Raw genomic sequence first — 16,886 nt, 5'->3', positions numbered from 1 at the left:
TAATTTGTGTTCAAAGATGAACGAAGGTCTTACGGGTGTGAACTAAACCTTTAACAAAAAGGTTGCAAAAAGTTCTGCCATTATTTTAACTAAACATCTAAATAGGGTATATGTCGAACGTCACATGACCAAACCGGAACACTGATCTCATTGCATCCGCTTGTCAGAGAAAGTGTTAACAACCATATGAACTGACGGCATATCTATGGACTTAAGGTAATAAGCGAAACTACCTAGTTCACATTGTTATAGGTGTTTTATTCTATTAAATATCTAAACATTAGTGTGAAGAAAAACGAAAAAAGCTTTTAAATATCAATCTGCATATGCGGGGGATATCAGTTATGCTCATCTTTGCTCGCTCCTTTTAAGTTATCTTGAATAAAACAGCTAATTTTTTCATGAAGCACATACAAAAGACCTAAACCGGAGGCAATCTGATCTGTTTTACAGAAAATGGAAGTTAGATTGAATGCACATAACCCCAATAGATCTAACCTCTGGTTTTGCAGGTTTTCACTTTTACCAGGAAACAACCAGAGAACTGGTTTTGCATATAGCTTAATTATATGTTTTTGTATTTGTAATTATATAGGCTACAGTTTTGAATGACATGTACTGATTGTTATGGATAACTGATAATTATGATGTCAAAGTAAGTCAAGAGCAATATGTAAATAAAAGAATGAAGTAATTGATAATATCTATATGAAAAGTACAAGCAATTTTATAAATAACAGCACAGCTAGTTAAAAACAGATACATTTTGCAATATTTACCTAAATAAGCTTAATGCAATTAAATTACTTAAAATATATAAATAAAATATCAAAGTTAAATCTAACTTTTATGTAAATCTAAACCTTCTATTTAAATCTCAGTGTGTTATGTAAATATTAAATCTAAATGTTTTATGTAAATGTTAAATCTAAATTCTAAATATAAAATATAAATGTGAATCCTATATGTAAATCATTATATATCTCTTAATTAAAGCTCAACAATCTCGCTTAACATTTAGAGGGGGGGGGAGGTCAAATATTTTTTCATATTTTTGAGAATGCAATACACACAAACACACACACACACACACACACACACACTTTTCAATTTTATTTAGATTTGTTGTTCAACATTACTTGAGCATTTTATACCCGTTTACCTTAAGGAGTTAAAAGTGCGTGACTACCGTACTAGTGATGTCCGGTTCGCGAACGAATCGGTCTTTTGAACCAGTTCTTTTTAGTGAACCAGTTCACCAAATCGGACTAAATCGTTCGAAACAGTTCTGTAACCCGCTGCACAAAGTACTGCAGGCATGATGGATTCTGAGTATGGACCAGCTTTTCAGGAGTTCAGGTTCGCCTATGGAGAATAAGGAGCTCAACAACAACAATGAATTACTCAGACACGGTAAGATGTTCGATTTCAGGTGTTATTCGTCAAACGCAAATGTTTGACTTAATTGAAATGCACCAACTTAAAGGAATATAATAAAGAAAAGAAAGAAATAATAAAATAAAGAAAGAAAATACAATTAGTAACTTTCTCAAACAAAAAAGTAAGTATTTCAATGCAAGTTATTTTGACAGTACCTTCCCTTTTTTTCTTTATAGACTTCAAGGACTTCAAATGAAAACTAAAGAAAAACTCAAATGGTAATTTCAATCACCCTTCACCACAACTTCACATCTGTTAATGAAGCTAATCTTTTTGTTTGCTCCTTTTTTGAGGTTTAACTAACTTATTCCTTTGTTCACTCTGGAAGAGGTAAAATAAAATTCTTTTTTCACACAAAAATAAATAAAATTAAATAAATCTGTATTAATAACTCAGTGTGTTCACTTTTTTTTTTTTTTGAAATTTCAGGAATAAGTTTCCCTTCCTTGTCTCGAACTTGTAAAATAGGAAAAATAAGAAAAAGAAAGGAAATAACAAATACACTTGATCAAATTAGGAAAAAAAACAAAATTAGGAAGAAAACCCAAATAATCTGAGTAAGTTCAAATGTGAATTCAAAGCTCAATTTTCAAGAGTCTTGTAGTTCAGTACTTGAGATTCATTCAGAACCTTGTGAATGCGGCTGAATTCAGTTAATGACAATGAAATTATTTGTCATTCAGTCTCTCCTATTAGAATCCTTCCAAAAGAGTGCAGTGAAACGCACTGTGTGTGCTACTAGTTCACTGTCCTACCGTCCAGTTCAGCAACAGCAATGTCAATATAACTTAGTAGCATTTGTTGAGAACTCCATGCGGCTCGCCAGTCCTCACTCCCTCCGCAAATACGAGAGTTTGGACGAAATCCGGGAATCCAGGAACTCCATTCCGTGAAGCATCGATCTCCATACAGCGTCAACTCAAGAGTTTGCAGCACACATTCAACAGGGCCACAATGAAACCGAATCAGAAATAGAAAGGAGGAACAAGAAAACAAAACAACAACAACAAAAAAAAACCTGACCTTGAATAACAAGGTTACAAAACCGTCATTAATATTTTCAGAACATACACATACCACAACGTTTAACAAAGCAACAAAATGACGATCTCATTTTACACATGAACACATAAGCATACATTTATCACATGGTCTTGCAACATACATTTACGATTCATAAATGAACTCAATTACCGCATCCTTTTTCACATTTCACTTATATGAACCTTTCTCAGATATTATTTCACATAACACATGAAATAACATTGTTGACTCACCAAGACCACGGATGAACTTGACCGTTTTAACCCCTTGTTGCTCCAAAGAACTCAATTTCCACTTTCTTTCACTCACAAACTTCCTGAAATAAATTTCCAATCGAAAATGTCTTTTGCTTCTGTGTGAACACTTTTAAATTACTGGATAACACACCGTACGTGTTAAACGAGGCGTCCTCTCGGCAACCGTGTGATACCAAACGACGTAACAGTCTCAACTCTTTTTTCGATTACAGCGTCTCTAGACGAATATCACTCGGGATTTCTTTTCTTTTTTTGATCAAATATGTCTACTTGATTAAAGAGATTCTTACATTTTAATAGAAGAGACCTGAAACGCCTCCGCTCACTTCTGTTCCGCCAAAGCAAGAGAGAGAGAGCACGCACTAACCGCGTGCGAATTCCAGAAAAAAAAAAAAATGCACCATGCTGCATTCTCACTCGTGATTGGTCAATTCTTCAATATACGAAATGCTCTCATTGGCAGCTTCAGAGCTCATGAAAATAACTACTCCCAGCTCAATAGAGTGTTGGTAACCTGGGTTACAGTTCTCCAGCACTAATCCACAAATTACTAAAATTACTCACTTTTTGATGTGCCAGACACTCCGTCTGACTCGAAATAAACCAACGTCCCGGAGTTATTCAGTTACTCCAACAGTACAATGACTTAACCTGCTGTAAAGAGAGAACTGATGATGATGAGCACGAGCAGCAGAGCAGCTGATATGAGTGCGCATGCGCGGCGTACACGAACGAACGTACACGGCCTGTCACCGTTCTCGTTGTCGAGTCAAGACTCGGTTGCAACGGCTTTCGGATCATCAGTACACAACCGAGAACCGCTTCTTTCGGACATGTCCGATTTGAGAACCGATGAGCTGATGATGTAACTTTTCAAGAGAAGGAAAAGCACGTTAGTCAAGTTTTGTTGAACATCGGAAAGTGTGATAACATAAAACATACTGGAAATATGTTTTTGACTTAATTCAAAATTAAAACAAAAAGTTTATTGTGCTTTTTTCAAATACACCATAACAGATTAATAGCATACAAAATATATACTGTAGGCCAGGGCCGTAACCACCATAGACATTGAGTGGGACAAGTCCACCCCAATAATTAGAAATGGCCAAATCGTCCCCCCCAATATTTGAAATTCTTGCACTGCTCTGCTGCCCTTCATTACAGCACTCTGCATGTTGTTAGGATGACAAAAAGGTTTAAAAGTTACATTTTTAGTCTGGTCTGCCTCAGCGGTCTAAGAACGCTCGTCAATGTCAAAATGATTGAGATGGCCAATCAAATTATAAGTAGGCGGGGTTTACGTTCTCTTTTAGCTCGTGCACAGTCTTCACAGCACAGACGAGCGCGTCAATCAATCGCTTAAAATGCCGTTCTGAAGGTTCTATTTTTCCGGTAAAATCACAAAACAAATACATACAAACGTGCCCCTGCTCTTGATATACAACCAATGATGGACATCTTTGATTTTAATGAGGAAAAAAAAAACTATGCGAAAGCGGATTAGAACAAGCAATCTTTGATACTGTTAACAACAATTCTACCACTAGACCACTAGGGAAATCGAATATGTTGCAGATTTATTCACTAAATTGAAGAATCTAACAATATATTGTATTATGAAACTATGGAAGGAGGGAGATCGAGCAGGATTTTGTGTTGCTGTCGATCTGCAGTCTCTTTTTAATGATAGGCCTTACGCATTTGTCAATCATCCTCTCTTGCTGGGAAATGAACCCAGAACTATGATTGGTTGAACTCTTTTTCTTTCGCTTGATTTGAGTACTACGCGTGCACAGAGGAGTCACCAGGTTTTTGCGTAGTTTAGAGTGACAAATCGTACCAGCGTACTTTGAGGTCAAAATGCGTACCCCCTACGCAAAATGCATACATGTTGGCAGGTCTGGCAGAGTTATGCAAAATATGACACCATTGGGCGGTGAGTCACATGCAACGGTGCGCATCACGCAACTCGATCGGTGTTTGGGGCAGCAGATTCAACATGGCGAAAAAAAAAAAAAAGATTCAACTTGGCGGTCTCGGGCGATTTGTCAGGGACGATAGAGCAGGCGGTAAGAGCCGCATTATGGGGCTTAGAGAAGCTGGACCGTCAACTTCGACATCCAGGGCGACTTCAACTTCAATCCGACCAGTAAGTGCTTTTTTTAAGAATGTACATATTATATTATTTATTGTTAAAGGGGAACGATTATGCAAAATTCACTTTTGCATGGTGTTTGGACATAAATGTGTGTTGGCAGTGTGTGTACACAACCACCCTATAATGATAAAAATCCAACCACTCCTTTTTTTTAATCCCCATAAATCATAAGCAGTGTCTCAGAACAAGCCGTTTCCAGATCCCTGTCAGTGTGACGTCACAAAAGCCACAGGCCCCGCCCACGAATGTTGACAGACACTGCCGTTTTAACATAGAACCACCCTGAGCGAGTTCACAGCGGCATAACCTGATATTGCTGAGTTCAAAATGTTCCTGGGTCAACATTTTTGTTGATCCTGGAACAACATTCAAATCAACCAATCAGACTTGAGGGACAAGTTTACAGATTATGTCAAGTTTAGGCTTAAAATCATGAATTGGTGCTTCTACATCAGTGTTATTCATCTATCATTTCCCTCTGATTTTTGGGATAACTTATGGGTAGGGTTAGGTTTAGGGGTAGGAACAGGGTTAAGACTAAATTTTCAGACTAGAATGTTGTTCCAGGATCAACAAAATATCTTGACCCAGGAACGCATCTAACTCAGCAATATCAGGACGTGCTTCACAGCGAGTTGTACAGTCCGCCATTGCTGCACTGAAGAGAATGTCTCCTAAGCGTTTTAGGTGTTATGTAGCTGGATGGATTAATCCACATAGCTCTCTACATTTACTGAGCCGCTGAAGACGAGGTGGATTCATTTTGTTTTTGAAGAAAATGCTCCCTCAATTCTACCGAAATTCGTTTATGTCTGCGCGAATCATTTCACACCGGACTGCTTTGTGAAGAATGTCAATACAAAGGGACAATACAAAACATAAAGTCTCCAGAGTGATACTGGATACGGCAGTAATAAAGGTGAGGGCACTTTATTACAGTTCATCGGGGTTGATTTACGGATATTTTACGGATATATTAAGGATACTTAAAGTTTACCAGTTTATTAAGCACCACCCGAAAAGGCATAATGTCTTTATATATTTGTTTACTGTTAGTTGTAACGAGTGTTTCTGTGTACTTCACTGTGTATCTTGATGATAATGCAAAGGAGAGAGAGTTTATGGATAATATTTTAATGCATACTTGCACTGTTTTAAGCTCTTACAGTGATTTTCTAGAGTGAAAACGGACGCTTCATATTTTGTGTGAAGTTCAATAAACGTTATAAATCTCATCGGTAAACTGGCTTGTACTAATATAGTGGATAAAAACAAGAAGACAATATAAGTTATAACCGTAATTGAACTAAACCATACCTGTTCTATCTCCATGCAGCATACATTCGCAGTTTGTAGTAGTAGCAATAGTGCGTCCTGACTGAATCCTGACAGGGGAGAACAAGCTCTTGAAGCTCCGCCCTCTTAGGCCGAGCTCAGCAGCTCATTTGCATTTAAAGGGCACACACTGAAACGGCTAAAAACGGCAATATTTAACATGCTATAAAAAACTATCTGTGGGGTATTTTGAGCTAAAACTTCACATACACACTCTGGGGACATCAGAGACTTATTTTACATCTTGTAAATGGGTGCATAATAGGTCCCCTTTAAAGTCAGTTTTTTTTTCTTGTGATGGAAATCTGCATAATCCAGTTGCCTCATACTATTGCAATCTATTAACTTTTTTTGAGGAGGGTTACATTTATGAATATTTAAAGGGGTCATGAAAATCTGACCTTTCCCGTGTTTAAATGCTAGGTCTCTGGTGCATCTACCAGCACAGAAAATGTGAAAAAGGACAACCCAGTAACTTTGTTTTGGTAAGCCTTTCTCTGCAAGTATGAGACAAATCGAGCTGTTCTGATTTCACTCCCCTTGTGACGTAGGAAGGGGATCTTATTATAATATTAAAGCCCCCTGAATCTGTATGTTTCCACCCACGGTCCCGCCATTGTTTTCGCAAGCGACGAGTAACGCTGGTCCTGGAGTGCAGCAGCAGCAGCTGTCCCGCAGTTTAGCTACAACCCTGATCAAACACACTTGAATGTCTTCAGGATTACTAAAGCTACGTGAAGGAAGGTGAGTTGTCAGAGTAAAACTTTGCAGGACAGCAGCACTCAAGAACGACCGTCCCTGAGCTTGTGATATGCTTCAGCTATGTAAACATTATCACTGATCTGTTAACGGCTATAATAGCAAACATATGAGTCTCCATAAACTCCCTGGCATCTGAGCCACTAAGGACTAAGTGGTGTAATTTTATTTATGAAGGGAATGTGGCTAGATAAATTCATATAGCAGTATGTGTCATTAACACTAGAATGCCTCACATGATCGTCAGTAAAACACAGGATTTGCACAGAAATTGATTCTCATAGATGGATCGATACCAACTGACCCAATTTCATATATATTTATATTCGTGATGTTTGCAAATTGTCTTCCTGAATGTGTTTAGTTAGCACGTTGCTAATGTACTGTTAAATGTGGCTAAAGTTTCCATTGTTTCTTTATTCACGGAGACTAAAGCCATGTCGTTATTTTCATTTTTAACCCCAAAACGCGTGTAGTCTGTATAATATATAAACGCATCTGCATTCTGATTGAGTCTCTCCAACAGTGTGTATCTTTAGCCACATTAGCCGTGTATCACGCTATCAAAATCATTCAAAATACTTGGCATACCTATGTTATATTCTGAATCAAGAATAGTTTGTAACGATCCATTTTGCAAGTTTTATTTGCTGTTAGCTTCTGTATTATATGCCTCAGTGCATTGGAATGACGCAAGCTTGGGGGCGGGGAGCACGAGCTCATTTGCATTTAAAGCTACCCATCCACAAAAACGGCTTGATTTTGCTCACACCCAAATCGGGGCAAATTTGCTATAATAAATATGTGTATGTATATATATTTATATATGTTTATATATACATGTATATATTTTATAAACATATAACATGCTCAGATGTTTTAAAATATGTTTTTATGTTTTAAAATATGACGACCTTGTTTTTCCTGTATAGTTTTTCCTGAGCATGTAGACAGCCAGGAGGCTGGTCCGTCTTGAGCTGAGGCTCAGAGACAGGGCCAGAGGTCCAGTATGGCCGCTCGGGCGCCTCCTGCTTTTCGGAGCAAGTCGCAGAGATGGCGGGTCTCAAGGAGGAAGAAGCAGGTTTTAAGGGAGGTGATCGATTGCATATGCCTGTAGCGTCTGTAATCGATTCCCTCTCGTTGCGGGGGCGACTTTTCATCTGCCCTCGCCCCTTCTTCCTCCGCCTCCTGGGTTTTGGATTCATTTTAACATACTCAGGCGCTTCTTTAACAGTCAGGCTGATGGCTGGGCCTTTGATGAATATTTTTCTAAAGGCCCGCCTTCTGGCTTGATAGTGGAAGAGGCTCTTTTAGGCTTCAAAGAACCCTAGATTCCATCCTTCCTTGTTAAAGAAAAGGGAAAGAGGAGTCTTCAGTCTTCTAGCCGCAGGAAAGTGAGCTGGGTCTATATTTATGTTTCTAAATATGTTGACTTTGTGTTCCTGTATAGTTTTTCCTGAGTATGTAATCGGAAAAAGTAAGAGGGGTTTTTGGGCAAACTGAAGCTTGATAGGTTGGCTAGAACAATATTTGTGCAGGCCACAAAATGGCTGCCTCTTAGCCACCTGTTGTTTAGAGTAGCTTCTCATCTGGTGTTTGCTAGAGTAAGTTTGAGTTAGCACTCGTCTCTTCAATTAGTATCTATGTCTAGGTCGGCCTTAATCGGCCGCCTGACATTGTTTGCTTGTTGAGCTTCGCTTTATTTCCTCTTATCTATGGAGATTCAGAGGTGAAGCCCAGGCATTGCTATGCGTGTGGCCCCGTAGGCCCACAGCTTAGCGGCCCAGGCTAGAACTAGGTTAGGTGTTTATTGTTATAAACCACCCTTTGTATTACTATCCCTTGTTAGGTTGTATAGTTCCTAATTCTGGCCTCCTCCTTAGGGAGTTGTTAGGCCGTATGCCCATTTCCCCTTGTTTATGTAAGTGCAATGGCTGAGGTTAACAGCTAAGGTAGCAGGCTGTTATTAGCCTCCCTGGTGCTGTTTTCTCAGGTGGTAGGTCCTTATCTTTGCGTAGATAAGTGAATGCAGTGTATGCTAGGCCCCACTCACTAGAACTTTATTCATGCTCTGAATTTGTCTTTCCCCTGAGCCCCTTGAATTAACATTCAAGTTTGAGTTACGGTGCTAGCTTTTTAGCTTCCGTTTCTCTAGGGTGCAGCACAGATCTGTAATAATCTGTTTGGTGAGAGCGTTTATCCGTTTCAGGATAGCAAGTATTTACAAAGCATTATGTTTGCTTTGGGTTCTAGTTTTTGCCCTACATGTATGTGAGCTTTACTCTAGTGCTGCCACAGGTTAGCATCTGTTCAACATAATAGTAGGCTTGTGTTTGCCTCTATTTAAGAGAATGGTAACTTTTGTACTCCCTGGTTAGGGTTTGTGGTGTTTCACTGAGTGCATCACCTGTTGGATTGCACACTCAGGTTGAGTGTAGAGAACCTCACTTTCAGTTTGGTTTCTGTTAGCTCCCGCTGGTTTGATCATTGCCACAACAGCTATATTGCATATACTGTAGGAGTTGTAGACTCTAAATGGATTTAGCCTCCTTCTAGTTTAGCAGCTTGTGTTTACAAGTGTTGTTGGTATATGGTCATGAGTTTTGCTCACTTAGTTTAGCACTGCCACAGGTTTATGCTCGTGTCTGTTTGAGGTAGTAGGCCTTTTTAGGCCTCCCTTAGACCATGTTGGCATTTCATTGTACCCCTGTAATTGTATATTGGTACATTGCCTGCTGGAATGTGTAGACTTAGCTCAGGTGTGTTAAGCTTCCCACAACTGTTGGTTGGGTTTAGAGCTGGTCCCCTTTTGAGCTTGGTTCCTTTTAAAGACCACTAGCTGGCGCTACGTGTTGCTGAAGTTGTAGGCCCCACTGTGTACTCCTCTTGCTTTAAGAGTAAAAGGTGTTTTTACTGAGTACATGGCCTGCTGGCTGGTTTGATCATGATCACCACTAGCTGATGCCACGTGTTGTTGAAGTTGAAGGCCCCGCTAAGGCCTCCTTTCAGATTACATGTTGGCACGGTTCTGTGTGGTTACCATCACTGCCATTGGCCACGCCCGTCTCTGCTAAGAGTAGGCCCTAGGTCAGGCCTCTCGTAGAGTATGGTGGCGGAGTGTGTACTCCTCTTGCTTTAAAGAGTAAAAGGTGTTTTTACTGAGTGCATGGCCTGCTGGCTGGTGTGGTTATGATTGCCACTAGCCGATGCCACGTGTTTGCAAGTTGTAGGCCTTCTGGGCCTCCTGTGTAGCATGTTGGAGTTCGGTTGTGTACTCCTCTCACTAAAAAAGTGCTTTTACTGAGTACATCACTGAGTGGCTGACCTCTCAGGGTGAGTTTTGTAATAAACCTTACTGTGGTTCGGTTTTCTACATTTGCTTCCTTGAGCATGGTTTATGTTTATCCTTTAGCTCTAGTTGAGCTAAGTAGACTAACGCCGCGTGTTTGCAAGTAGTAGGCCCTCGGGGCCTCCTTTGAGAACATGCTGGTGTATGTTATAGTGTACTCCTCTCGCTGAGAGAGTTAGAGGTGTTTTACTGAGTACACTGCTGGCTGGCCAGGGCCCCAGGTGACTTATTAACCTTATCAACCTGTGACCTTATCAACCTGTAGTTCGGTTGTTTGTCCTTCCTGGAGCTTGAAACACTGCCACGAGCTGACGCCATGTGTCTGTCTGAGGTTGTAGGCCCATTTTTGGCCCTCCCTTGGATCATGATGGCGTATGTTGTACTCCTCTTGCTTCAAAGAGTAAAAGGTTCTTTTACCATGTGCACTGCTTGTTGGATTGTGTTAGTTGGACTGTTATGTGGGCACTTTACAGTCTTATCTGCTGTCATGTGGTTGTTTCTTGCTCCCAGCAAGGCAGGTGTTCAAGGTGTGTGGCCTTGTCAGGCCGCCCTTGAATTTCCCACTGTTGTGACTAAGCATATTAGCATATGTGAGTTTCTACTCCACGTAGAACTATTGTCATGTTGTAGGCCCCTCTCTGGCCTCCATGATTATGTGCCTACAGTATGGTCTACCTGTTAGGTTGAGCTTTGTACTCCCCTGCTAGGGTTGTTTTTGTAATAGTGCTTAGCTCCCTAAGCTGATCATTGGTTGAAGGCTTCCATGAGGCCTCCCGTTGAGGATCAGCCCCAGGCTGGTTTGTGCCCCCCTGTATCAGGGTTTCTTAGCGCACAGCCTGTGTGCTATATAATCAAGCGCTGAGTAGATCCTAGGATTGAGCAGAGTATACTCCCCTCAATAAGAGGGTTCATAGCATTCAGCTGAGTTCTGCTCTCCAGGATGCCCGTCTCTACGTGTGGGTTTGAGTTGCTTACTGCCTTTTTGCAGTTGCTCTTACTTGCTGTCTTCTCTGAAGAATGCATTGTTGAGATTCTGTATTCAGACAGGGTTGACCAAGACTAAGTTTGTCCTCCGTCAGACCAGGTCAGCCTCCCTGGTGCCATTGGGGTTCCCCCTTCTAGTGGCTGGCCGGGGTTCCTTTCGGTTCCCTGGACACATTCCCTTAAAGGGACCTTCTTTCCTCGGAAGATTTGGTCCCAGAAGCCTTTGAGCGGCCTTGGTAGGCTTTCTACGAAAGGCCTCTTTGAGGTTCAGCTTGGGCTTTTGGCCGTAAGAAATGCTGTCACTGACAGCCTTTGCGTGACCCAAGGGTGAGTTTCTATCTGGCGTTTCTCTCGAAACTGCTGGACGTTTGTCTAGCCATCTTGGCATGCACTCTCCTCAAGCATGGCAGCTTGGGTATATCGTTCCCCATAGTGGTAAACGCAGAGTAGAGTTCCCTTTCAAAAGGGAACGTCTCAGGTTATGTATGTGAGGGAACGAGACTCTGCGTTGCTCTGCTCTGCTCTGCACCTCCCAGAAATACAGAACTACAGTATATTGGGACCATAACAGTTATCAGTTTTAATTTATTGGTTTTGGTTGATATTTACCAGTCATTACCGAATACTACATTTTTGATACTTGTTTCCACCTGTATATTGATTTTTAGATTACTTTTGCTATCATCTAGGGCTAATTTAAAGAAACAGCACTGGATTCACTTAAGAATCACAACTTTTGATTTGAATTTGACCAAAAAAAAAAAAAAATTTGATTAAATAATCTGTTAGTAGATTTTGAATATTGGCCATTTACCGGTTATCAGCCATAACATGAAAATAATTATTCAGCTAGACATTTAATTTTGGGGCATATGGGAACATGCCCCCATAATGTAAGATACAATATACGCTACCATTCAAAAATTCAGGGTCAGTAAGATTTATTTTAATTTATGTTACATTCATTTTAATGTTCTTGAAAGACTCTTATTTGAAAGTCTCTTATGCTCACCAAAGCTGCATATATTTGATCAAAAATACAGTAAAACATATTGTGAAATATTACTACAATTAAAAATATTTTTCTATTTTAATATATTGTAAAAAGTAATTTATTCCTGTGATTCAAAGCTGAATTTTCAGCATCATTACTCCAGTCTTCAGTGTCACATGATCCTTCAGAAATCATTCTAATATGCTGATTTGGTGATGAAGAAAAATGTTGAAAACAGTCAAATCTTACCGACCCCAAGCTTTTGAATGGTAGTGTAGAAAGGTGTATTTATTAGGGCTGGAAGAATAAATCGATTCATCTCAATTCGTTGATCGATTCTGAGATTTTTCCAAATGCATCGCGATACTCTTTTGAATCGATTCTAAGCTTAGTATTTAAAAACTCATATTGATTGACTTCTGCACTGTAAAAGAATATTTCCATGATTTATCACAACATTTTCTCTTTTGTCAAATCAACTTAAATAATTAATGTGGTTCAGATAACATAATATTTTGAGTTGATTAAACCAAACGGCTTCATTGTGTTAAAGGTGCAGTGTGTGAATTTATGCGGCATCTAGCGGTGAGGTTGCGAACTGCAACCAACGGCAGCTCACCCTCCCCTTCGAAGCAAAATAGAGAAGCTACAGTGGTTGTCTGGCCGACTCAATTCAAAGATGTCATCGTCTGTGACAGCAGAGCGTACGTTAGCCAGTCAAGCAATGAGGTTTCTTCTTACTTATAACAAAGAATGGTCTCTGCTTCTAATAAACCAGACGACTACTACTACTACTACTACTTCTTTGTGCATATTCAACATAGTGACGATGCAAGCTGCCTCTAAAAACACGAACGATTTAGAAGAACAACAACATAGTGATGAAACACACTCTGTAAAAGTGTTTGTCCATTTAGGGCTGCTGTAGAAACATGGCGGTGCAAAATGACGACTTAACATGTAAGGGGACCCGCGGTGTATGTAGATATAAATGGCTCATTCTAAGGTAATAAAAACAAAACGGTTCATTATGTAAGGTCTTTATACACCACTGAAAACATAGTTTTATGTATTATATTGCATTTCTGTCAATATATTCTTCCAAATTTTACACATTGCACCTTTAACTCACTTTCAGTGTACTCAATTTTAAGGCAACCTAGGCTGAATTTCCTGAAACCTTCTTAACTCTACGTCATTCTTAAATTATCTATGTATCTATGTAATCTATGCGTCTATGTAATTATCAATGTAAATTACCTTTAGCTGTACCTTAACGTTAATATGTGTTTCCTGAAACGCTCTTAGTTAAGTATACCTTCTGTAAGTCATTCGTTCGTAAGGTTGGTCTGGACCACTCTTAGCTATACCTTATCACTGTTGACAGTCTATACGAATATAATTCTGAAGTTGTAATACAATTAGGATAAATGGCAAAGAATAAAATGCAAAGATTCACTGCTAAATTCAAATGTGCTTTGGCGCTAAGCAAGAGACAGATGCGCTCAGTGCTTGTCATATATCACAACTATTCAGTGTTTTCAACCACATCAGGTTTATTTTAGGTTTCAGACATTTAAATACACTCGAATGAAGTACAAGGCTATATAAAAAAGATGTTTATAGTTTGTTAAGAATGAAATTCCATACACTGTTGTCTACAGAAGCTGCAATAATAACCCTTTCAATTATATAATTTGACGAAGTGTTTTATTCATATCAGATACACATTGTGTATGAAACAAAGTTAACTCTATTCTTCTCCCAGGTCACCGGCTACATACTTTTATGTATTTCTGGGAAAATTCATAAATCTGACAGCTCTGAATTGTGGTGCCAACTCATTGCGTGAATGCTTAGAGATGCAGTGTAACACAAACAAAACCTTGCAGTGAGACACGTGGTGAAACAGGCTTACATAGACAGGGCTAATGAGGTTAATGACAGACAGCTGTGAACAATCATGGTAATAACACCACCACATACCTACATATCTGTCAGCTTCATGACACGTCTCCACACGTTCTAAAATAATGTTCTAAAATAATAGTCGCCTTAAACTCACGCTGGAGGCTCAGCTAGAATATAGAGCCCTCAGAATATAGATAAATTACAATATAGATTTAGTTTGCAATTTGTATTATTTTTATAAGATCCCATTAGTCCTGATGAATGCAATTTCTACTTCTGAAGTGATTCTTTTATAAAGACCACCACTTTCTCACATAACACAGTGAAGAAGCCCCTGTATAGAGTGAATTATCGATTCTCGAGCCATCGATATCAACCAATTCAGCACCACCGCCATAGACAGCACCTGGTAACGTCGCACTTAAGAAAGGTTGATTCTAAGGTATAGTTCACGCCTAAAAAGGTATATCTTCAGTTAAGGTATACCTTTAGAGTCTTCGTAGCGAGCTAAGAGACAACGTTATCGGGAAATCCAGCCATGGTAACTTACTTTAAGTTAAACCAACAATTCTTTTTTACAGTGTGTACTCAATATTTGAGGGGATGCATCCCATCACTGATTTCGGCAGTGGTTAAAAATAATTTTTCTTTCGTCTGTCATATACAGGAGGAGAAGAATATTGCACATGGGAACATTTGCGCAAAGAATCTGCTGTTGGCCAGAGAGGGTGACCCTTCCTCTGATAACTCACCCTTCATTAAATTGAGTGACCCTGGCATCAGCATGGCAATGCTGGGCAAAGAGGGTAATTATACTGAACACCTCGATGAATATCAAAACAGTGAAGATCAATTTTACTCTTCTAGAATAATTTGTATTTTGAAAGAATACCAGAGAGAATAATAATAGATTATTTTTTAGCTCTCATTAGGAATTAATTACACCATATATGGCTTGAAAATTCCCTTTTGGTGAGAACATGCAATAAATAATATTCATAATGTATGTTATAATGCATTTTATCTTTTCATCAATAATTGTAAGCAAAGTATAAAGGCATCATAATATTTGCAGATTCCTTGTTACATCTGAAAATGGTTGTTTGCCATGTGTTATAATGCATTATTTTATCTAAAGGTGTAGCAATGAATAGATAAGTATTATAATGTACTATAACTGTGCTTACAGTTATTTATGAAAAGATATAATGCATTGTAATGTACATTATGAATACCTGCATACATAAAGGCTGGTTGAACACCTTCATTGAGTTTTTTGCCCTCTGGAACAGTCAATGAAGGTATTACACCATAACATGATTTTGTATAAAAGAATAACATGCACACTTCTGTGAATCCAGTGGTGTTGGACAGAATCCCATGGGTGGCCCCGGAGGTTCTGGATACACTTGAGATTGAACTGGAGTGTGACAAGTGGAGTTTTGGAACAACACTGTGGGAGATTTTCAAAGGAGGAGAAGCTCCATTGCAGGGCCTGGACATGAATATACATGAATATAGACACATGGACACATGAATATAAAATACACCATCATAAATTAAATACAGATTTTCTTTATGATGTTGCACATTCTAGATAAGGATCACCACAACATTTAAAAATGTGAGAGTTACACATATACTCAGGCAATGTGACTCCACCACTATACTGTGGCTGAACAGCTGCTGTCCTTCTTTGTATCCAGAAGGAGCAGTTTTATGAGCACTTCTCAAACCTACCTGCGCTGGAGTGGACCGAGCTGGCCGACCTGATCGCTCAGTGTATGCATTACCAGCCTGAGCTCAGACCGTCCTGCCGGAGCATCATCCGACAACTTAACAGCCTCATCACTTCAGGTATTACACAGATGAACACCAGCTCTCTGCTCACAATGGCCCTCATCTATGATCAAAATTTGGCATTTATCAATATGGTCTCAGCTCGTGTACGCACGTTTTTGAGTCAGCGGGAACTTGCGTGCAGCATAGGAAATCTGGTTGAGAATTGTTATGAGAAAATTTCACTAACCGATCATTAACGATTAAACAACATGATAAAAAAAATGTCAAATTAAATTTCTGCTTTATAATGAATGCCACTATAGCCTAATTTGTGTTTCAATTTATAATTTAATATATAATTTTATAGCTACTTATTTTACGTTCTTGTTCTGTTCTGAATAAAATAAATTTTAAGGAGTGAAGAGGGGTACTAAAATAACCAAGTTTATATATGTTAATGTTTTTAAGTTTTTTGTTTTATTTACCGGTATTTTCTTTTTAAATTAATTTTATTGTTTGCAATTACAAGGTTGAGTTGTGTTTTTAGAGTAAGATCAATTTCTTTTTCATGTGATTACTTCCTCTTCATGGCCGGGTTACGTTTCTCTGTGTCGTAAACTATAGGGCGAGGCTTCTAAAATTTGGGGCGGGATATTTAAATGACGACAGTTTTCAGCCGCCACATTTATCAACGTTCGATCATTCGTACGATAATTTATTTCTACTATAATATAATGTGTGTGAGAGTGTGTATATATATATATATATATATATATATATATATATATAGAATACATAATAATTGATAATGTTATTTAATCATTAAATAGACAATTATTTTACACTATTATTTAACCCTAAACCTCTACA

At 38.9% G+C, this 16,886-nt stretch overlaps 2 protein-coding genes across 8 annotated transcripts in view; one reads left to right on the top strand and one right to left on the bottom strand.

Annotated features, from left to right (window-relative positions):
- LOC127517634 (N-acetyllactosaminide beta-1,3-N-acetylglucosaminyltransferase 3-like) overlaps positions 1-16,886 on the bottom strand; it is a 133,653-nt gene that overhangs the window by 29,630 nt on the left and 87,137 nt on the right. The window lies entirely within an intron of this gene.
- Positions 1-16,886, top strand: part of jak3 (Janus kinase 3 (a protein tyrosine kinase, leukocyte)) — a 128,318-nt gene that overhangs the window by 106,537 nt on the left and 4,895 nt on the right. Inside the window, exon 17 of one of the 7 annotated variants that reach the window (XM_051903549.1) lies at positions 15,941-16,091. The exons of the other annotated variants lie outside the window; for them this stretch is intronic. Within the exon in view, the coding sequence (XP_051759509.1) occupies positions 15,941-16,091 (151 nt within the window). The remainder of the gene's footprint in view (positions 1-15,940; positions 16,092-16,886) is intronic. 7 annotated transcript variants of the gene reach the window in all.

This window comes from Ctenopharyngodon idella, chromosome 8 (genome assembly GCF_019924925.1).
Source record: "Ctenopharyngodon idella isolate HZGC_01 chromosome 8, HZGC01, whole genome shotgun sequence".
NCBI lineage: Eukaryota > Metazoa > Chordata > Actinopteri > Cypriniformes > Xenocyprididae > Ctenopharyngodon > Ctenopharyngodon idella.
This window is presented reverse-complemented; position numbering and strand designations above follow the sequence as displayed.